This window comes from Mustelus asterias, chromosome 17 (genome assembly GCF_964213995.1).
Source record: "Mustelus asterias chromosome 17, sMusAst1.hap1.1, whole genome shotgun sequence".
NCBI classification, from domain to species: Eukaryota; Metazoa; Chordata; class Chondrichthyes; order Carcharhiniformes; family Triakidae; genus Mustelus; species Mustelus asterias.
This window is the reverse complement of record NC_135817.1, coordinates 4,177,896-4,201,848: the sequence shown is the minus strand read 5'-3', so window position 1 is coordinate 4,201,848 and position 23,953 is coordinate 4,177,896. Positions and strand designations below refer to the sequence as shown.

The following is a 23,953-nucleotide window of genomic DNA, read 5'->3' as shown; positions in this document are numbered from 1 at the left end:
GCACATGCTGGGCACGGATGGATTTGGGAGCAAAGGGAGGACATTTTGAGCCAGAACTACAACTACAATATTTCATCAATAGTCCCTACAGCGCAGAATGGGCCATTTGGCCCATCGAGTCTGCGCCAACCACAATCCCACCCAGAACCGATTCCCACAGCCCCACATATTTACCCCACTAATCACCCTGACACTAGGGTCAATTTAGCATAGCCAATCAACCTAACCCGCACATCTTTGGACTGTGGGAGGAAACCCACGCAGACACGGGAGAATGTGCAAAGTCCACACAGACAGTCACCCGAGGCCAGAATTGAACCCGGGTCCCTGGTGCTGCGAGGCAGCAGTGCTAACCACTGTGCCACCGTGCCACTTAGTCAACAGAAATTCTCAAGACTGAGATTGGTAGATTTGCATTGGGTAAGGGTATTAAAAGAATGATGAGTTAACGGATTTGAGGTATCGTTAGTCACTATCCAACTGAATTAATATGTCTGAGGGAGTGAATAGTCCAGACCTGTACTTTTGTAAAAGATTCGTCTGAGACTAATGGTGAGGTATTTCTTTCTGGGAAATATTGGGCGGAAGATTTTCTTTGTGTTGAATGTTACTGAACGTGTTTACAGTTTTTGCAATCCTCAGGGAACAGCTCTTGCCCCTTATGGTGATTATTAGTGCAAAGCGAGACAGCACAGGGCACTAATAACTGGAAAAAAAAGAGCAAGGCTCCAGGGGAAATGGTGCAAAACATAGGAACAAGCAAGGGTTTATTACCTATTACAGAAAGGTCCCTAAAGAGGTCTTGCAATTGTGTTCCATCCTATTGCTGGTTTCCGATCTGCTAAGTCGGGACTGAACTGACCTTGTATGTTGGGTATGGATTTTGTTCCTTCAGTATGGCCTTAAAAGGATCACATCCATTCCCTCTCCTCCTACTAACAAGAGTAAATCTTTGCAGGTACATGTGCGTCTGTATCTTTTTGTGTGTGTGTGTGTGTGTCTGCCAGTATCCATAAACGTGTATGTTTGTGCATGTATGTGTGCCTTTGTCTATTTGTGTGATCTTTACATGTGTGTACATGTGTATGTCAGTGCTCTTGAATCATATGTACCACTAGCTTCAAAGGGAAAAAAAATGTCCAAATAATATTACCCCAGGTGTAATGATCATAAAATAGAATCCCCACAGTGCAGAAGGAGGCCATTCGGCCCATCGAATCTGCACAAACCACAATCCCACCCAGGCCCTATTCCTGTAACCCCTCATATTTGCCCTGCTAATCCCCCTGACACGAGGGTCAATTTAGCACGGCCAATCCACCTAACCCACACATCTTTGGACTGTGGGAGGAAGCCGGAGCACCCGGAGGAAACCCATGCAGACATGGGGAGAACGTGAAGACTCCACACAGACAGTGACCCAAGCCGGGAATCGAACCTGGGTCCCAGGCACTGTGAGGCAGCGGTGCTAACCACTGTGCCGCAAAGGAAGAATGTGTAAAATGCTTGTGTTATCGGTGTAGGTCAAATTGGTCTCATTGGCCTGGATATACAAAGGCCAAAGTTCTCCGGTGTCATAGTTTAGTGCTCAGCCAAATCTCCATTCACAGCAGCGGGACTGGAGAATCAGAGCCGTGGGCGGGGTCAGAGATTCCAGCCCCAAGTTTCAGAATACCAGCCGTGCTTGCTTGCCAGGATGGCTGTGATGGGAGTAGGCCTACCCATTATTGTACACGGTGACAAACTTGCATTTCTGACACGGTGGCACAGTGGTTAGCACTGCTGCCTCACAGCGCCAGGGACCCAGGTTCGATTCCCAGCTTGGGTCACTGTCTGTGTGGAGTTTGCATGTTCTCCCCGTGTCTGCGTGGGTTTCCTCCGGGTGCTCCAGTTTCCCTCCACATTCTGAAAGACGTGCTGGTTGAGTGCATTGACCCGAACAGGCGCCAGAGTGTGGCGACGAGGAAATTTCACAGTAACTTCATTGCAGTGTTAATGTCAGCCTTACTTGTGTCTAATAAATAAATAAAAGAATAACCATTGGCACATTTCACAAAAGGATTCCATCTGTTGAGATAACAACCCTACAAAGGGCTCCCAATGGCTAGATCCAAACTCGAGGTCTAACCCAGAAGCAGCCTACATGGTCTTGACACCCTCAAATCTGGAATTGAGAGCCTAGCCAGGATTGGTGATTTAAGACCTGTATGCTTGCCATCTGAAACTAGTTCATTGATGCAGGAAAGATCTAAAACACATCTAAGGAATTCACACTAGGCAGAAGGTCTCTCCCTTACAAAGCAACAGAGAGAAGGTTTCTCCTGTTCTGGTTTGAGTATCTGGGGGTTAAAGCCAGATGTTCATTCCATCATAGAATCCCTACAGTGCAGAAGGAGGCCATTTGGCCCATCGAGTCTGTATTGACCACATTCCCACCCTGGCCCTATCCCCGTAACCCCACATATTTACCCTGCTAATCCCCCTGACACTAAGGGGCAATTTAGCATAGCCAATCAACCTAACCCGCACATCTTTGGACTGTGGGAGGAAACCAGAGCACCCGGAGGAAACCCACGCAGACACGGGGAGAACTCCACACAGACAGTGACCTGAGGCCGGAACTGAACCCGGGTCCCTGGCTCAGTGTTAACCACATTATTCACACTATGGCAGTGTCATGGAACCCCTACAGTGCAGAAGGAGACTATTCGGCCCATCGAGTCTGCACCAACCCTCTGACAGAGCATCTCACCCAGGTCCTATCCCATAACCTCACAAATTTACCCCGCTAATTCCCCTAACCTATACATCTTTGAACAATTTAGCACGGTCAATCCACCTAACCTGCACATCTTTGGACTGTGGGAGGAAACCGGAGCACCCGGAGGAAACCCACGCAGATAGGGGGAGAAAGTGCAAACTCCACACAGACAGTGACCCGAGGCTGGAATTGAACCCGGGCGCTGTGAGGCAGTAGTGCTAACCACTGTGCCACCGTGCTGCTATGTTGCTCAAAAACCAGAGACCTACATTAGTAATCTAGAGACCCAAACTAATAATCCAAAGATCTATACGAGTAATCCAGACAACAGTTGTGAATTTGAATTTAGTTGAAGGAAAAAAACACTGGCATCAGTAAAAATAATCTTGAAGCAATTGGATTATCGTTAAAACTCTTGAGGAAAAGAAGACAGCTATCCTTACCCAGTATGTCATATATGTGACTTCAGTCCCACACCAAAGTGAGTGAGTCTCTTAACTGACCACTGAGTGGCCTCACATACCCAAAGGGGGGAATGAGAAATGGGTAATAAATGATAGGCTTGTCAGATTTGCCCACATACAGAGAATCAATTTTTATAAAAATTCACAACCTGAAACTGCTCCTCATTATTCCATCGGTTCCAACAGTCAGGGCACAAGGTACCACATGGTACTGGAGATACAATCCACATGCAAAGGCATATTGCTGAAGAGGTGTTTGGGAAGGTAATTCAAGGGGTGGGTGGGAGAGAGAAGGTTCAAATCATCAGGAAATGCCGGAAGGAAAAAACAGTTCAGACCAGTATTCTTATCTCCACATTTTACTGGTGCTTCATTTTAAAGTACACAACATCAGTTCAGACCAGAATTCCCATTTCCCTGGTTTACTGGTGTTCCATCTTAAAGTACACAAGACCAGTTCAGACCAGTCCCTTATCTTCCTGTTTTACTGGTGTTCCATCTTAAAGTACACAAGACCAGTTCAGACCAGTCCCTTATCTTCCTGTTTTACTGGTGTTCCATCTTAAAGTACACAAGACCAGTTCAGACCAGTCCCTTATCTTCCTGTTTTACTGGTGTTCCATCTTAAAGTACACAAGACCAGTTCAGACCAGTCCCTTATCTTCCTGTTTTACTGGTGTTCCATCTTAAAGTACACAAGACCAGTTCAGACCAGTCCCTTATCTTCCTGTTTTACTGTTTTTTTCCTTCTGGGCATGTTTGGAGAAGATTGTGATTTTGGGAGCAAGAATCATGGGTTACCTCTCATTGTCTGGCCAATTGAATCTTAATCTGATACATCTCTGTTCTCCAAGGTGTGCAGCCTGGATTGTCACATTAGTACATTAGACCATAAGACATAGGAGCAGAAATAGGCCACTCGGCCCATCGAGTCTGCTCCACCATTCAATCCTAGCTGATATTTTTCTCATCCCCATTCTCCTGCCTTTTCCCCTTAACCCCTGATCCCCTTATTAATCAAGAACCTATCTATCTCTGTCTTAAAGACACTCAATGACCTGGCCTCCACAGCCTTCTGCGGCAAAGAGTTCCACAGATTCACCACTCTCTGGCTGAAGAAATTCCTCCTCATCTCTGTTTCAAAGGATCGTCCCTTTAGCCTGAGGTTGTGCCCTCTGGTTCTAGTTTTTCCTACTAGTGGAAACATTCTCTCCACGTCCACTCTATCCAGGCCTCGCAGTATCCTGTACTAAGTGCAGGGAATGAGGAAGGATTAGTGGAAAAATTGATGAGAACTACACAAGAAATTGTTAGTCTGAATATTTCCAGCATGGCTGGAAGGAATTGGTCAGCGGTGCCTGATAATTCCACAATTAGGTTCTCTACCTCTGCTCTTCCCAAACTATCTGACTGAACTTCAGTATTTATTCTTTCATCTATCCATCAAATATTTGTAAGAGTAAAGTTTAAAGCTTTAAAGTTTATTTATTACTTTATTCATTAGTGTCACAAGCAGGCTTACAATAACACTACGGTGAAGTTACTGTGAAATTCCCCCAAGTCGCCAAACTCCAGCACCTGTTTGGGTACATTGAGGGAGGATTTAGCATGGCCAATCCACCTAACCAGCACGTCTTTCAGACTGTGGGAGGAAACCGGAGCACCCGGAGGAAACCCACGCAGACACAGGGAGAACGTGCAAACTCCACACAGGCAGTGACCCAAGCCGGGAATTGAACCCGCGTCCCTGGCGCTGTGAGGCAGCAGTACCACCATGCTGCCCCGTAAAGATGGCATAGTAGCACAGTGGCTAGCACTGCTGCTTCACAGCGCCAGGGTCCCGGGTTCGATTCCCGGGTTTGGGTCGCTGTCTGTGTGGAGTTTGCACATTCTCCCCGTGTCTGCGTGGGTTTCCTCCGGGCGCTCCGGTTTCCTCCCACAGTCTGAAAGACGTGCTGGTTAGGTACATTGACCCGAACAGGCGCCGGAGTGTGGGGAATTTCACAGTAACTTCATTGCAGTGTTAATGTAAGCTTAACTTGTGACTAATAAATAAACTTTTACTTTACTTTGAAGTTGCAACGTCCCCAAAAAAATTCTAAATCAACTTAATTTCTTATCTTTACCACAGGATTCAAGGTGAAAACACAACTAATTAAGGAGCAGCTTGAGTTGGATGTTTACAACAAGATGCAAAACTCTGACTTTCCACTGTGCTTGCCGAGAGGCTCCTTATTATTCAGGTCCAGTCTTGACTCTTCTCCTTCTTCTCCCCTGGAGACAGCTGTGCTCTCAGGGCACTTGTTATGCTCGGATCTGTTGATTTCCCTATCTTCAGAACAAAAGAAAAGTTGATATTAATAGAGTTAAGTCATCAAATTATATACTCAATATATAGACCCAGTGCTGGTGTACTGAATTGGTGCACCATTCCATTTACACTGTATATCACTGACGTATTTCATTTCCAGTAAGTGCCACAATGCGAGCTGTACAACATGGATTTAAAGTAAAGTCAAGAGTAAAGTTTATTTACTCTTCGTCACAAGTAAGGCTTACATTAACACTGCAATGAAGTTACTGTGAAATTCCCCTAGTCGTCACACTCCGGCGCCTGTTCGGGCACACTGAGGGAGAATTTAGAACGGCCAATCCACCTAACCAGCACGTCTTTCAGACTGTGGGAGGAAATGGGAGCACCCGGAGGAAACCCACGCAGACACGGGGAGAATGTGCAGACTCCACACAGACAGTGACCCAAGCCGGGAATCGAACTGGGTCCCTAACGCTGTGATGTAGCAGTGCTAACCATCGTGTCACTGTAAATTACTAAATTTAATGAAAGAAATTAAATAAAGTGCACTATATTTAAAAAGTGGACAATGCAGAGGAGAGTTCCTGACTAGCCTGTGAATGGAGGAACAGGAATGGGTGGCACGGTGGCACAATGGTTAGCACTGCTGCCTCACAGCGCCAGGAACCCGGTTTGGATTCCCGACTTGGGTCACTGTCTGTGTGGAGTTTGCATGTTCTCCCCATGTTCTGTGTGGGTTTCCTCTGGTTTCCTCCCACAATCCGAAAGACATGCTGGTTAGATGGATTGGCCGTGCTAAATTCTCCCTCAGTGTTCCCGAACAAGCGCCGGAGTGTGGCAATCAGGGGATTTTCACAGTAACTTCATTGCAGTGTTAATGTAAGCCTAACTTGTGACACTAATAAAATAAACTGAACTTTAGAAAGGGAAAAGGATGGTGATGTGGATGGATTAGATGTAAGATTTGAAGTTCAGCTCAGAGTCAAACAGCAGCAAAACTTCTGCCTTCAGCTTGATGGAACAGCAACTGAGAAGATGTGAAATACGAGGCTGAGCTCAGGATTTCCAATGGGAACTGAGAGGAATGAATTGATTAGTTTAAATACTGAACCAATTAATTTCCTGAAAGAGTGAAGACTTGAGAAAATTTGTGATAGTCAACACATGCATGCAAGGATATCATAGAATCCCTACATGCAGAAAGTGGCCATTCGGCCCATCGAGTCTGCACCAACCACAATCCCACCTAGGTCATAACCCCACATATTTACCCTGTTAATCCCTCTAACCTATGCATTCTGGGACACTAAAGGGCAATTTAGCATGGCCAATCAACCTAACCCACACATTTTTGGAGTGTGGGAGGAAATCGGAGCACCCGGAAGAAACCCACGCAGACACGGGGAGAACGTGCAGACTCCGCACGGACGGTGACCCGAGCCGGGATTCGACTCCGGGTCCCTGGCGCTGTGAGGCAGCAGTGCTAACCACTGTGCTACCGTGCCATTTCAGTGAGCTGATCGTAGCGGGTATGTTGATGGGTTATCAATCATTCTCCCATTGTGTATCAAACCCCCAGTATTGTGGACAATGGGGGGTACTGAAAGGTACCATTATGTGACTGAAACTGGCTAGAGATAACAGATCTCACATCCCCATAAGGGATCCCAGCAGGTCAGTCTGCAAACTAACAGGACAAAAAGGACCATCCTCCAGCAAGGCCGAATGGCCTACCCCTGGTTCACTGTGCCACCGTGCTGCCCAGTAACTGCAGTAACATTCAGCATCTCTATGAATGAGATACTCTTCAAGAGGTTTGATTGTTGAGAAGGGATTCACTGTCTGGTCCCCTTCGCCAATATTACTCAATGTGGCCAAAGCTTTGAATTCATGCAGAATCGAGCCACCCATCATGAACTTTGCTCTGTGGGCTGCCTCATGGCGCCAGGGACCCAGGTTCAATTCCAGCCTTGGGTCACTGTCTGTGCGGAGTTTGCACATTCTCCCTGTATCTGCGTGGGCTTCCTCCAGGTGCTCCGGTTTCCTCCCACAGTCCAAAGGTGTGCAGGTAGATTGGCCATGCTAAATTGACCATTAGTGTCATGTGGGGTCATGGGGTTAGGGCCTGGGTCCGATTGTGGTCGGTACAGACTCGATGGGCCAAATGGCCTCCTTCCGCACTGTAGGATTCTATGAATAATGATGAGTTGGCAATTTGTCAGACTCCAGGCTTCCCACTGGAGCACTGATCTCTCATTCAATCCCGTGTTCTTTGTCTCAGTGGATTGTCTGTGGATAGTGTATCCTTAGGGATGATCACCAACTGGTTATATTTCCTAATGGGACAGTCCTTGTGACTTGAATGATCAGGTTTTGTTTTAACCTTCAATGTGTATCTGTCGAGCTGTTAAATCCATCTAAAAACACCGATTTCATTTGTTTCTCTGGCCCAACAGCAGGAGAAGCTTAATTCTTAACTACGGCCTTATGGTATCCATAGAACTTACCGGAAGGGTTACTTGTCTGCTCACTATCAGCATACTTCATGATAACAGCAGGCCTGTGGTCTTGATCTTCATTGTTGCTCTGTTCTGCAAATTGAGGGGAGAGCTACCTATTCAGTAATAATTTGAAGATGACCTGCATTAATTCTATGCTTAGACCCTGACCCACGTACAATTACTATTTAATTAATATTTAATATTAATTAAATAATTAATTAAATAGGAAGCAGAGAGTTGGAATAAATGGGTGCTTTTCTGGTTGGCAGATGGTGACTAGTGGCGTGCCGCAGGGATCGGTGCCGGGGCCTCAACTGTTTACTATTTACATAGACGATCTGGAGGAGGGGACTGAGTGTAGGGTAACAAAGTTTGCTGACGACACGAAGATAAGTGGGAAAGTGAATTGCGTGGAGGAAGCGGAAGGTCTGCAGAGAGATTTGAATAGGCTGAGTGAGTGGGCGAGGATCTGGCAGATGGAGTATAACGTTGGCAAATGCGAGGTTATTCACTTTGGAAGGAATAATAGTAAAATGGATTATTATTTAAATAGAAAAAAATTACAACATGCTACTGTGCAAAGGGACCTGGGGTTCCTTGTGCATGAGTCGCAAAAACTCAGTCTGCAAGTACAACAGGTGATCAAGAAGGCAAATGGGATGTTGGCGTTTATCACGAGGGGGATAGAATATAAAAGCAGAGAAGTCTTGCTGCATCTGTACAGGGCATTGGTGAGGCCGCAGCTGGAATACTGTGTGCAGTTTTGGTCCCCTTACTTGCGAAAGGATATATTGACCTTGGAGGGAGTGCAGAGAAGGTTCACCAGGTTGATACTGGAGATGAGGGGTGTAGATTATGAGGAGAGATTGAGCAGATTAGGTTTGTACTCGTTGGAGTTTAGAAGGCTAAAGGGTGATTTTATAGAGGCATATAAGATAATGAAGGGGCTGGATAGGGTAGAAGTGGAGAGATTCTTTCCACTTAGAAAGGAAACCAGAACTAGAGGGCACAGCCTCAAAATAAGGGGGGCTCAGTTTAGGACAGAGTTGAGGAGGAACTTCTTCTCTCAGAGGGTGGTGAATCTCTGGAATTCTCTGCCCACTGAAGTGGTGGAGGCTACCTCGTTGAATATGTTTAAGTCACGGATAGATGGATTTCTGATCAGTCGGGGAATTAAGGATTATGGGGAGCAGGCGAGTGAGTGGAACTGATTCACTTCAGATCAGCCATGATCTTATTGAATGGCGGGGCAGGCTCGAGGGGCTAGATGGCCTACTCCTGCTCCTATTTCTTATGTTCTTATGTTCTCATGTAATATTGCAATGTTCCAGTGAAGCTCAACGCAAACTGGAGGAACAGCATCTCATCTTCCGGCTGGGCACTTTACAGCCTCCTGGTTTCAACATCGAATTCAACAACTTCAGATGATTAGCTCTACCCCACCTCCACCCCTTTGTTTTCATTTCATTTAATTTTTTACTGTTCTCTACCTTTTATTTCTTTACTGTCTTTCTTCATTTTTCTTCCCCCCCCCCCAACTCTTTCCCCCTACTTCATCCCCCTTCCCTTACCTTTTCTCTCCTTTTTTCTAAATTTTACCTCTGTCCCATCCATTTCCACTCCCCCCGCCCAAAATCTTCATCTGTCACAGCTTGCAGCTTCTCTGCCGTTTGGCCATTCACACCCTTTATTCTCTCTATGGGCTGCCATTAGCAGTCTTTTCCCCTGGTTTCTGTGGCTATGGCTCATGTTTCATCCCCTCACCCTGCAGCATAAATATCTCCCACTTTCTCTGCCTTTTAGCTTTGACAAAGGGTCATCTGGACTCGAAACGTCAGCTCTTTTCTCTCCTTACAGATGCTGCCGGACCTGCTGAGATTTTCCAGCATTTTCTCTTTTGGTTTCAATTAATATTTCATCTCAGTTACTCATTAACTGGTGATTCGAGACCAGAATACATTTTCTTTTATCTCGTATCTCAAGCTTTCCTCTGGCAGGTAACTGGTTAATTTATTGATAATAAATAACAATGATTGGTTGGAATTATATTGTACCCATTCCATATTTATATTGAGTTTTGTAACTGCAGTAAGCACTGTTTAGCAATGTCGTCACCAGATGTGACTTCACAGGTTGCTAGCACGGGACACTGCCTGAGTGAAGAACCAGCCCATAGTGAATACACATTGTCTATAAAGCTCTGTTAGTTTTAAACCTCCATGCTTTTTAGTGTCAATACCACCATCCACAACATGAAAGCTGGCAACGAGGACTTCAAACGGCGTTTGCTAGTCACCTGGGAGGAAAGAAAGTTAACAATAAGCCCAAAAAGACTTGGAGGGAAAGCTCTCGCATGTGCTCCAAAAACCATGGGTGAGGTGGGCATGAGTAACGATACTCTGCAGAACAAGTGGGGCGGCATGGCGACACAGTGGTTAGCACTGCTGCCTCATAGCGCCAGGGACCCGGGTTCAATTCCGGCCTCGGGTCACTGTCTGTGTGGAGTTTGCACGTTCTCCCCGTGTCTGCGGGGGTTTCCTCCGGGTGCTCCGGTTTCCTCCCACAGTCCAAAGACGTGCGGATTAGGTGGATTGGCCAGGCTAAATTCTCCCTCAGTGTACCGAACAAGAGGAGTGTGGCGACTAGGGGATTTTCACAATAACTTCATTGCAGTGTTAATGTAAGACTATTTGTGACTAATAAATAAACTTTAATTTAATTACAGAGCTGGGGGTGTTTTAAAAAGCGAGGCTGAAGCTCGGGTGTGGCCTTGTTTAAGCAGGAAAAGCAAGGTAGCTGCTAAAAACATGTTGCAAAGAGTGCATTCGGGAAACCTCCATTAGGAAGAAAATGGCGGGAGTTTCGGTGCCATGGGAACCTTCGATGAAAAAGTGGAGCGATGGAGCTCCTACGCTGAGCAGTTTTATTCATTTGTGCAGGCAAAAAAAAATAGCACAAGATATGGGGGTTCCCATGGTCCTGCGCACGATGTTCTATCTCCTCAGTAGCTTAGTGCAATCGGAGAAGCCAGGGACTAAAACTGTAGTAAGTCCCCAGAGGCAGAAGTCCCTTCACAAAATCCCTTTAGTTATCAGCCTGACAACAGCACACCGAGTGCTCTCAGTTAGCAGTGTACACCAGGAGTCCCAGAGGAACTGACAGTCCTGGTTAAATATAAAGTAAGAGGCTCCTTGATTGGCCCATCAATTTGGCCCTTAATCGGGGAGCTCATATTCTAACAGGCCCACCTCAATTGCCTGAATAAAGTCATTCCAAAACATATGATTCCCGGCTTGGGTCACTGTCTGTGTGGAGTTTGCACATTCTCCCCGTGTCTGCGTGGGTTTCCTCCGGGTGCTCCGGTTTCCTCCCATACTCCAAAGATGTGCGGATTAGGTGGATTGACCATGTTAAATTGCCCCTTATTGTCAGGGAGTTAGTAGGGTAAATAAGTAGGGTTATGAGGATAGGGCCTGGGTAGGATTGGGGTTGGTGCAGACTCGATGGGCCGAATGGCGTCCTCCTCCACTGTAGGGATTCTAGGTTCCAGAAACAACATCAAGAGGGAGAATCAATTGCACAATTCGTGGCTGTATAAAAAAAAACTTGCAGAGTTCGGTGATGTGCTCAATGATACAATTCGGGACAGATTGGTCTGTGAAGTGAGACAATATGGAAACGGTTGCTGAGAGAAACCTTACTCTGCAAAAGGCCAAGGAAATTGCTGTTTCAATGGAGCTGGCTGAGAAAGAAGCTCAGCAACTGAGTTCAAATACTTGGACCCACAAAATGTCGAGTGAAATATTGACTCGGCCAACATTGTCTACCTGATACGCTGCAGGAAAGGATGTCCCGAGGCATGGTACATTGGGGAAACCATGCAGACGCTACGACAACGGATGAATGAACACCGCTCGACAATCACCAGGCAAGACTGTTCTCTTCCTGTGGGGGAGCACTTCAGCAGTCACGGGCATTCAGCCTTGGATCTTCAGGTAAGCGTTCTCCAAGGCAGCCTTCACGACACACGACAGCGCAGAGTCGCTGAGCAGAAACTGATAGCCAAGTTCCGCACACATGAGGACGGCCTAAACCGGGATGTTGGATTTATGTCACATTATCAGTAACCCCCACAGCTTGCCTCCTGGGCTTGTAGAATCTCACTAGCTGTTCTGTCTGGAGACAATACACATCTCTTTAACCTGTGTTTAATGTTCCCTCCACCCACATTGTCTGTACCTTTAAGACCTGGCTGGTTGTAGGATTCGCATTCTAATTAGTATTCTGCAACTTGATTTTGTCTGTTTGCACTGTTTGAGAGCACATTTCCACTCCATCTGACGAAGGAGCAGTGCTCCGAAAGCTTATGGTATTTGCTACCAAATAAACCTGTGGACTTTAACCTGGTGTTGTGAGACTTCTTACCGTGTTCACCCCAGTCCAACGCCGGCATCTCCACATTATTAATAATGAACAGACAATTACATTTGGCATTTGACTCCTGAAAATGAAATAAATCATTCAACAGAAACAAGGAAAGATAGAAGGGCAGGAAAGTAAAGTAAACCATTGAATTTTCCACTCTATTGCTGGATGGACAGCCAGTAAGGATGGAAGTTGACACTGGGGCAGCAGTCCCGCTGGTACCAGACACTGTACATAAGGAAAAACCCAGACATGTTCCCTTGAAAGCTTCAAGAATAGTCTTGAAGACATCCACTGGTGAAGTGATTCTACTGAATCAAGGACAAGGAGTGTTGGCTCCAAGGAAATGACTCCACAGAAGAGAAGTGGGTTCCTATCACGATCCTTGCACAGACTGGACCTGTCTCGTATACTGTCTAACCAAAGATGATGCCATCTGGAGGAGACATATGGATCACCAATCCCCACCGGATTGGTGGGGAGAACCGATCCACCGGAAATAGAATCTGCTGAAAACCCAGAATAGACTGTACAAAGTCCTAACCCGAATCTCCCTGAAATATTGACACTGACAGAGACTGGGGAGGAAGACAACACCTCACCTTCAGACCAAGCACTGATTCAACCTCTAGTTACAACATCGACACCAGTCAAAACAACCACTGATAATGTTCATACAAAAGTAAAAATGCCAGAGGTTACAACTAGTGTAAAGGAGGAGACACCAGAGGTTTAGAATAGAATAGAATTCCTACAATGCAGAAGGAGGCCATTTGGCCCATCGGGTCTGCACCAACCACAATCCCACTCAGGCTATCCTCATAACCCTACTGATTTACCCTGCTATTCCCCTGACACTAAGGGTCAATTTAGCACGACCAATGCACCTAACCTGCACATCTTTGGACTGCAGGAGGAAACCGGAGCACCCGGAGGAAACCCACGCAGACACGGGGAGAATGTGCAAACTCCACACAGACAGTGACCCAAGCCGGGAGTCAAACCTGGGTCCCTGGCGCTGTGAGGCAGCAGTGCTAACCACTGTGCCGCCCAGAGCAGGGCTCAGTTGACCAGCTGATCCAGTATAAATAGAAAGCAGATGGGGATTGTGGGGGCATTTTGTGGCCCAGGGCACATTCCAAGTGGTGGTGTAAAGAAGTTTCTTTATTAAACCTTCACCTTTGATTTTCTTTGTTAAGTTAGTTTTTTTAATTCCTTGCCACTGAAGTATCCTTACTGCCGGATGAACATTCAGGACCTGTCTCCTTGCTCCAACTGCTGGTGCTCTGGGTCAGACCTACCTTCAAGCCGAGAATTCGAGAAGAGGTTGGAGTGAAAATCGAGTCTGATAAGGTTACCTATTGGAGTAACTGTGATGATAACCAGCCCATAACTGTGCTGCTGGTGGGATAGTGTGAAATTAAAACAGGGAGAAAACTGTAAAGGGGAAAGATTAATCAAAATCAGCGATATTGGCAGTCAGGTCAGGCGAATACATCTTTTCATGTGGCTGTTTTGACAAAGTGAATATAAACTTCTAAGACAGCAAAGTACCAGTGATCGGGGTTGTGTTAGAAAATGTTTGACAGCCAATGAGTTCTGAGTGGACTGGTCCCATTCAGCAGGGCGCACAGCAAACAGTCTATTCTATTTCCTCGGGTGGATGGAGCTATTACAAGGGGGCATAACTATAGGCTTCATGGTGGGAGATATAGGAAGGATATCAGAGGTAGGTTCTTTACGCAGAGAGTGGTTGGGGTGTGGAATGGACTGCCTGCAGTGATAGTGGAGTCAGACACTTTAGGAACATTTAAGCGGTTATTGGATAGGCACATGGAACACACCAGGATGATAGGGAGTGGGATAGCTTGATCTTGGTTTCAGATAAAGCTCGGCACAACATTGTGGGCCGAAGGGCCTGTTCTGTGCTGTACTGTTCTATGTTCTATAGAATGCAAAGTCTATTTACTAAGCAGACACAGTCTATTTATGCAGCCCATTCCAACAGTCTACAGAGTCTATTTATGCAGCTCATTCCAACAGTCTACAGAGTCTATTTAAAATGAGTCTCTACAAACCAGAGGAAACAAAATCCTGGTCAGAACTACAGCACCATTTCACAATTAAAATCAAAATGATTTCTCCTCAATCTGCAGTGAATCAAGGATAGTTACACAACAGGGCTCAGATAGATAAAATGTGCTATTGATGCATTAAACATTTTCTAACACAGCCCCGATCACTGGTACTTTGCTGTCTATTTTACCTAACTCAGTAACACTTCCTCTGCCTTGACAGTACTAACTGCAATTATCGCCTTTGAATCCTGGTTGCAAACTATGCTATATAACTGTCAGAGTCGTATTCCCTGTGTGGTAAAACTCACCGTTCTGCTCACAGTGCTCAGAGAGCCCCTTGCTGCCGTTGTTGCATTGGTTGCGATCTCCTCCATCGCCCTTTGGTGGCCTCCCCATGATGTCGTCCTCAGTGGCACGCAGGTTCTCAACGAGGAAGTAGGTGATCATATCCCCTTTACCTTTCACAGTGATTTCTCCCCTCTCCACGATTTCAAAGCCTTTGTTTTGGAGGGCTCTGTATGACAAGAGTATAATCCTGTTGAAGTATGCTTGTATTTAGAGGTTATAGCCTTTGTCTATATACCATGCCTTTAGCGCCTTTCACAACCTCGGGATATCCTACAAGTGCTTTTGACATGTATATTCTTTACTAATTTGGAACGCAGCACAGTAAGATCTCGATTAAATAGATTTCTGTACAAGTGCTCAATCTTGACAATTTCACTTAAAACAGCCTGCATTCAAACCAGGCCTCCATTCCAGGCAAAGTCACTTTTGGGATGGGAGGAATTGAGAGAGGGTTCCTGAGTTGGAGAATTCTCCAGTCTCCATTGTGCAGACTGTGCTACCAACGATGGTTCACCACTGGGGGTTGTTACTATGTTACTGTTGGGCTAGGGTGTTGTTACTGTGGGGGTTGTACAATGTTGTTGGGTTAGGGTGTTTACCTGTTATAAGAGTTAACATGGCACATTCCAGTGGGGTCCCGCCTCCGGTGGCGAGGTATAAGACCCCCTGCTCCGGCAGGACCCCTTCAGTCTGAACTGGTGTATTCGTGTTAGTAGTTCCATTGTTACTCTATTAAAGCCTTCAATACCGAAGCCTTGGTTCCATGTGCTTATTGTCGCGCATCAATTTAATAGAGTAAACAGAAAACTCACAGCTGTACAACAAGAAGAAAAAAAAAACAGAGAGTATGGAACAGATTCTAAAACCGGATCGTCTGACACTGGACCCACGTGCGGTCGGTGCAGCTAACACATTCGACCATTGGTGGAAGTGCTTTGAGGACTACCTGGCAGCCTCGGTAGCTATCACTACAGACAGTGATAAACTCCAGGTCCTCCACGCAAGGGTAAGCGACACGATTTACCTAGCCATTCGTGCAGCTCCCACTTACCTGGGTGCCGTCGAGCTCCTAAAAAAAAGATACACTATGCCACCCAACGAGATACATGCTCGTTACCTCCTCGCTACACGACGTCGGCAGTCGGGCGAAACCATGGAGGACTATGCCAATGAGCTCCTGCAGCTTGCCAGGGGTTGCGATTGTAAGGACGTATCAGCCGAACAGTATATGTATGACCTCGCCCGAGACGCGTTCGTAGCAGGGGTAGGGTCCTCGTACATCAGGCTTAAATTGCTGGAAAAGGGGAAACTCAACTTGACCCAAGCAATGGAGATGGCCGTGAGGTTGGAGGCGGCGTCGAAGAGCTTGGCGCTGTACCCCGAGGACCACGTGCAGTCAACGTGGTTGGAGCAAGCTCAGCTCCCTCCTCGCCCCGCTAACCCGCGCTCCCAGATCGATTCGACGACGGCGGCAGCTCCAGGTGGCCAGCGATGCTATTTTTGTGGTGGGGCCAAGCATCCACGGCAACAGTGTCCGGCAAGAACGGCAATCTGCAGCCAGTGCGGTAAAAAAGACCACTACGGCAAAGTCTGCAGGTCCAAACCTAAAAACGGCAGTGCAGCTTGTAACCCTCCAGAACGGAGACAATCTCCTTCGGCGTCGCAGTACCCACGAGGTCCGACCACGTGCGATCCCAGGACGGCGCCATCGTGGCTGACAGAGGAGGAGGAAGACCACCAGGAGTCGCTGCGCTTGGCGCCCTCGCCCACGTGCGATTCATGGGGGCGGCCATCATGGTCCACGACGACTAGGAGCGACCAGCAGGGGTCCTCAGCATCCACATCGGCAGCATGCAGTGACGCCCAGGGGCCAACGGTGGCGTCGATCTCCCTGGATCAGACCAGGCACTACAGACTGGAACATTCTATGATGGATATAAAGGTTAGTGGTAGAACTGTGAATTGTCCGTTTGACAGTGGAAGCACCGAAAGTTTCATACACCCTGAAACTGCTAAAAGGTGTGGACTCCGGGTTCTCCCTGCCAAACAGACAATTTCCATGGCATCACGGTCCCGGTCTGTACCGATCCAAGGACGATGTATGGTAACTCTTGAGGTACAGGGCACAATTTACGAGCAATACAGGCTCCTTGTGTTACCTCACCTTTGCGCGCCAATTCTCCTCGGACTAAACTTTATGGTCCACATGAAGAGTGTGATCCTACAGTACGGTGGGCCACTCCCTTCACTGGCAGTAGGGAATCAGCCGCAGCCTCCAAATTGCCCAAAGCGCCCCGCATGCAATCTATCCACCCTGAAAATCACTACACCATCCCTTTTTAAAAATCTGGTACCTGGCTGCAAGCCCATCGCTACTAAAAGTAGGCGTTACAGCGCTGAGGACCGGATCTTTATTAGATCTGAGGTTCAGCGGCTCCTCAAGGAAGGGATCATACAGGCCAGTGCTAGTCCGTGGAGAGCGCAGGTCGTGGTAGTCAAAAGCGGGAACAAACCTCGGATGGTCATCGACTATAGTCAGACCATTAATCGTTATACGCAGCTGGATGCGTATCCTCTCCCGCGCATTTCTGATATGGTCAATCAGATTGCGCAGTACCGAGTGTTTTCTACCATAGACCTTAAGTCCGCCTACCATCAACTCCCCATCCGCCCAGAGGACCGACAATATACGGCTTTTGAGGCGGATGGTCGTCTATACCAATTCCTCAGGGTTCCATTTGGTGTCACCAATGGGGTCTCGGTCTTCCAGCGTGCTATGGACCGAATGGTGGACCAGAACGGGTTGTGGGCTACCTTCCCGTACCTGGATAACGTCACCATCTGCGGCCATGACCAGCAGGACCACGACACGAATCTCCAACACTTTCTGCGCACTGCATCTCGCCTGAATCTGACCTATAACAGGGAGAAGTGCGTATTCCGTACGCGTAGGTTAGCCATCCTCGGATACGTGGTGGAAAACGGGGTCATTGGCCCTGATCCAGACCGTATGCGCCCACTCACTGAACTTCCCTTGCCCGCTAGCACGAAAGCACTGAGGAGATGCCTCGGGTTCTTTTCGTATTATGCACAGTGGGTCCTCAACTACGCGGACAAAGCTCGTCCGCTCATTAAGTCCACGACCTTCCCACTTACGCCGGAGGCCCAATTGGCCTTCAAGGTTTTGAAGAGCGACATCTCGAAAGCCACGATGCACGCGGTGGATGAATCCATTCCTTTCCAGGTGGAGAGTGATGCATCTGACTTCGCCCTAGCCGCCACACTAAACCAGGCAGGCAGGCCCGTCGCGTTCTTTTCCCGCACCCTTCAAGGCCCAGAAATTCGGCACTCAGCAGTGGAGAAGGAGGCTCAGGCCATTGTGGAGGCAGTCAGACACTGGCGCCATTACCTGGCAGGGAAGCGGTTCACCCTGATCACGGATCAACGATCCGTGGCGTTTATGTGCAGTAACACGCAGAGGGGCAAGATCAAGAACGATAAGATCTTGCGGTGGAGAATTGAGCTCTCCACCTATAATTACGATATTATGTATCGTCCAGGGAAGCTCAATGAGCCCTCGGATGCCCTCTCGCGCGGAACATGCGCAATCATGCAGGAGGACCGCTTGAAGGCTCTCCACAATGATCTGTGTCATCCTGGAGTCACCAGACTCTACCACTTCGTCAAAGCCCGCAACCTGCCTTACTCGGTGGAGGATGTCAGGTCAGTGACTAGAAGCTGTCGGATTTGCGCAGAATGCAAACCACACTTTTATCGACCAGACGGGGCACTATTGGTCAAGGCCACTCGCCCTTTTGAGAGGCTGAGTGTGGATTTTAAGGGCCCCCTTCCCTCAACGGACCGGAATGTCTATTTCCTCAACATAATAGACGAGTATTCCCGGTTTCCGTTTGTTGTCCCCTGTGCGGACACGTCGACTGCCACCGTCATCAAGGTTTTCAGTGAACTTTTTACCCTGTTCGGGTACCCCTGCTACATTCATAGCGACAGGGGCTCGTCGTTCATGAGCAACGACTTGAGGCAATTCCTGCTCTCATTCGGGATTGCCTCTAGTAGAACCACGAGCTACAACCCTAGGGGTAACGGACAGGTGGAAAGGGAGAATGCTACAGTCTGGAAGGCTGTCCTACTGGCACTGAAATCCAGGGGCCTTCCAGTCTCCCGTTGGCAGGAGGTCCTTCCAAATGCGCTCCATTCTATCCGCTCCCTCCTGTGTACGGCAACCAATGCTACTCCCCACGAGAGGATGTTCTCATTCCCTCGGAAGTCGTCCTCGGGAACCTCATTGCCAGCCTGGTTGACGTACCCAGGACCCGTCCTTCTGCGGCGACATGTGAGGGCTCGCAAGTCCGACCCCTTGGTCGAACCGGTCCAACTCCTCCACGCCAACCCTCAGTATGCCTATGTGGCATATCCTGACGGGCGAGAGGACACTGTCTCCATTAGAGACCTGGCGCCCGCAGGGGACGTAGCAACTCCTGTCGCTCCTATTCCCCCAGTCACGAATCCACTACTCCTCATTACTTCCCCAGACGTGGCGCGGTCAGCACCGGGACCAGTGCATAACACTTTTACTCCCATGTACAGCTTGCCTGAGACTCGGAGATCGGCGCGACCATCATCACCACCACCACTACCACCAAACGTTCCAGGATCCCCTGCACCATCGCCTCACCAGGGCCGGCCGGCCCGGGAGTCCTTGAGGGGACAGCCAGACGTTGCTTTGGAAAGAGCACCACCACAAGCACCTGCTCCGGTTTCGCAACCGGTGTTGAGGAGTTCGCAGCGTCGGTGCGGTCCTCCAGACCGTCTGGACTTGTGAATCCTGTGATTTGTCTGTTTATATGACCTGTTTTTCGTGCACCCCGCCACCTTTTGTTCTTAAAGGAGGGGTGAATGTGGTGAACCATCGTTGGTTCACCACTGGGGGTTGTTACTATGTTACTGTAGGCGGGCATAAATTTTGTGGGTATTAGGATTAGAATATTTCTTAAACTATAACTCGATAAATGAAGCAAAACAGGACAGCATTCAGCCAGAAAGGTGTGAGTAAGGCAAGCAGACATCTTTTAAACACAGAAACCAGGTTGACAAAGACTCAGGAACTCGCATCAATATGCTATTCAGAAAATATCTTGAGACCTGGAAAACTTCCTGACATCCCATCAAACACCCATTGTCCAAAGGAATTCAGAGACATAAAGCAATTATCACACTCTTAAACCAAACTTTACATATTAAAACTCTAGACCAGAAAACCCATTAACGGGATAACTATAAAAGAAAACCATTTACACATCAAACTCCACACCCACAAACCTATTGAAACAGGATGATTATATCAGGAAACCACTCACAAACCATTTACATATCAAAACAGATCGTTACTATAACTGTACTCCGTTTTGGCAGGCAAGCAGAGTACTTTACGGGACTGTCTTGTCTGTGTCCTGATTGTACCTCCGTCGACGTAAAACACTATAATAAACTGTGCTGCTATCGATCTTGGCTCTGGGTGCGAGTGGTGTGGTATCTGTTCACTCGCGCTAACATTACTGTTGGGCTAGGGTGTTGTTACTGTGGGGGTTGTACAATGTTGTTGGGTTAGGGTGTTTACCTGTTATAAGAGTTATCGTGGCACATTCCAGTGGGGTCCCGCCTCCGGTGGCGAGGTATAAGACCCCCTGCTCCGGCAGGACCCCTTCAGTCTGAACTGGTGTATTCGTGTTAGTAGTTCCATTGTTACTCTATTAAAGCCTTCAATACCGAAGCCTTGGTTCCATGTGCTTATTGTCGCGCATCACAGACTTCACAATACAGGTGCCCCGAGTCAGCTCCAGTACAAATCAGGTGCAGAGTAAATATACGTTCGCTTGTCCATTCGCTGGGTCTGTACTCGTTGGAGTTTAGAAGGATGAGGGGGGATCTTATTGAAACTTACAGGATACTGCGAGGCCTGGATAGAGTGGACGTGGAGAGGGTGTTTCCACTAGTAGGAAAAACTAGAACCAAAGGGCACAACCTCAGGCTAAAGGGACGATCCTTCAAAACAGAGATGAGGAGGAATTTCTTCAGCCAGAGAGTGGAGAATCTGTGGAACTCTTTGTCGCAGAAGGCTGTGGTGGCCAGGTCATTGAGTGTCTTTAAGACAGAGATAGGTTCTTGATTAAAAAGGGGATCAGGAGTTATGGGGAAAAGGCAGGAGAATGGGGATGGGAAAAAAATCAGCCATGGTTGAATGGCGGAGCAGACTCGATGGGCCGAGTGGCCTAATTCTGCGCCGACGTCTTATGGCCCTCATGTCTTCAACCCCATTAACTAATGGTACCATGTTAGGAAATAATAAGACGGTTGATCAGAAACGTGGCCCAAGAGTTAGGTTTGAAAGAACGTCTTAAAGGAGGAGAGAAGGATAGAGAGGTTTAAGCAGGGGGTTTCAGAGCCCAATACCCAAAGGCAATGCTATGAAAATCTGGGCTGCGTCTGGAGAGGAGATGGTGGTGTAACAGTAATCCAGAGGCCCAGACTAATTGATCTACTGTCATATGTATCAGCATACAATGAAAAGTATTGTTTCTTGCGCGCTATACAGACAAAGCATACCGTTCAGAGAGAAGGAAAGGAGAGAGTGCAGAATGTAGTGTTACAGTCATAGCTTGGGTGTAGAGAAAATTCAACTTAATGCAAGGTAGGTCCATTCAAAAGTCTGATGGCAGCAGGGAAGAAGCTGTTCTTGTGTCGGTTGGTATGTGACCTCAGACTTTTATATCTTTTTCCGACGGAAGAATGTGGAAGAGAGAATGTCCGGGGTGCGTGGGATCCTTAATTATGCTGGCTGCTTTGCTGAGGCAGTGGGAAGTGTAGACAGAGTTAATATAGCCCCCTACCATGCTCCTTATACACCTATGACTGTGTGGCCAAATTCCCCTCCAATTCGATTTTCAAGTTTGTTGATGGCACCACTGTACTGGGTTGGATCTCAAACAATGATGAGACAGAGTACAGGAATGAAATAGAGAATCTGGTGAACTGGTGCGGCAACAATAATCTCTCCCTCAATGTCATCAAAATGAAGGAGATTGTCATCAACTTCAGGAAGCATAGAGGAGAACATGCCCCTGTCTACATCAATGGGGACAAAGCAGAAAGGGTCGAGAGCTTTGCATTTTTTGGTGTCCAGATCACCAACAACCTGTCCTGTTCCCCCCATGCCGACACTATAGTTAAGAAAGCCCACCAACGCCTCTACCTTCCCAGAAGACTAAGGAAATTTGGCATGTCAGCTACGACTCTCTCCAACTTTTACAGATGCACCATAGAAAGCATTCTTTCTGGTTGTATCACAGCTTGGTATGGCTCCTGCTCTGCCCAAGACCGCAAGAAACTACAAAAGGTCATGAACGTAGTCCAATCCATCACGCAAACCAGCCTCCCATCCATTGACTCTGTCTACACTTCCCGCTGCCTCAGAAAAGCAACCAGCATAATTAAGGACCCCACGCACCCCAGACATTCTCTCTTCCACTTTCTTCCGTCGGGAAAAAGATACAAAAATCTGAGGTCACGTACCAACTGACACAAAAGCAGCTTCTTCCCTGCTGCCATCAGACTTTTGAATGGACCTACCCTGCTTTAAGTTGATCTTTCTCTACACCCTAGCTGTGACTGTAACACTACATTCTGCACTCTCTCCTTTCCTTCTCTATGAACGGTATGCTTTGTCTGTATAACGCGCAAGAAACAATACTTTTCACTGCGTGCTAATATATGTAACAATAATAACAAGTCAAATCAAATCAAAACTTTCGAATACTTCACTCTGAAAGTGACAAAGGCATGGATGAGTGCCTCAGAAGAGCTGAGGCCGGTTAGAGTTCACTACCTGTTTGCCGTCGGGCTGAGGTGGATTTTGCCTGGCACTCCATGGCTCTCCATCCTTGAAGCGGTATTAACCGTGTCACCAAACAGGCAGTATCTGGGCATCTTATCTCCGACCACTCCTGCCAAAACCGGTCCCGAGTGGATGCCAACTCGGATCTGATTGTGTAAAAGAAAGAATTCACATCAATTCACCATCAGAACCCACTTTCTCAAAGGTCAGCATTTTTACATTAACTTACCATCAATAACCCTCCTTCGGCCTTCAATTATTGATCGGTTTGGTTTGATTTTGATTTGATTTATTATTGTTGCATGCATTAGTTTCCAGTGAAAAGTATTGCTTCTTGCGCGCTATACAGACAAAACATACCGTTCATAGAGAAGGAAAGGAGAGAGTGCAGAATGTAGTGTTACAGTCATAGCTAGGGTGTAGAGAAAGATCAACTTAATGCGAGGTAGGTCCATTCAAAAGTCTGACAGCAGCAGGGGAGAAGCTGTTCTTGAGTCGGTTGGTACGTGACCTCAGACTTTTGTATCTTTTTCCTGATGGAAGAAAGTGGAAGAGAGAATGTCCGGGGTGCGTGGGGTCCTTAATTATGCTGGCTGCTTTGCCGAGGCAGCGGGAAGTGTAGACAGAGTCAATGGATGGGAAATTGGTTTGTGTGATGGATTGGGCTACATTCACGACCTTTTGTAGTTTCTTGCGGTCTTGGACAGAGCAGGAGACATACCAAGCTGTGATACAACCAGAAAGAATGCTTTTTATGGTGCACCTATAAAAGTTGGAGAGAGTCGGAGCTGAAATGCCAAATTTCCTGAGTCTTCTGGGAAGGTAGAGGCACTGGTGGGCTTTCTTGACTATAGTGTCAGGTGGGGGGACCAGGACAGGTTGTTGGTGATCTGGACACCTAAAAACGTGAAGCTCTCTACCCTTCCTACTTCATCCTGTCGATGTAGACAGGGGCATGTTCTCCATTACGCTTCCTGAAGTCGTGACAATCTCCTTCGTTTTGTTGACATTGAGGGAGAGATTATTGTTGCCGCTCCAGTTCACCAGATTCTCTATCTCATTTCCTGTACTCTGTCTCGTCATTGTTTGAAATCCGACCCACTACGGTGGTGTTGTCAGCAAACTTGAAAATTGAGTTGGAGGGGAATTT

General features: G+C 47.4%; 1 protein-coding gene across 1 annotated transcript in view; it reads right to left on the bottom strand.

Annotated features, from left to right (window-relative positions):
- Positions 1-5,405: 5,405 nt before the first annotated feature.
- LOC144506241 (guanylate cyclase soluble subunit beta-2-like) overlaps positions 5,406-23,953 on the bottom strand; it is an 83,280-nt gene continuing 64,732 nt past the window's right edge. The window contains exons 13-16 of the mRNA XM_078232100.1: positions 22,795-22,949; positions 14,852-15,057; positions 8,047-8,130; positions 5,406-5,557 (exon numbers count right to left, since the gene is read on the bottom strand). Of these exons, the coding sequence (XP_078088226.1) occupies positions 5,406-5,557; positions 8,047-8,130; positions 14,852-15,057; positions 22,795-22,949 (597 nt within the window). The remainder of the gene's footprint in view (positions 5,558-8,046; positions 8,131-14,851; positions 15,058-22,794; positions 22,950-23,953) is intronic.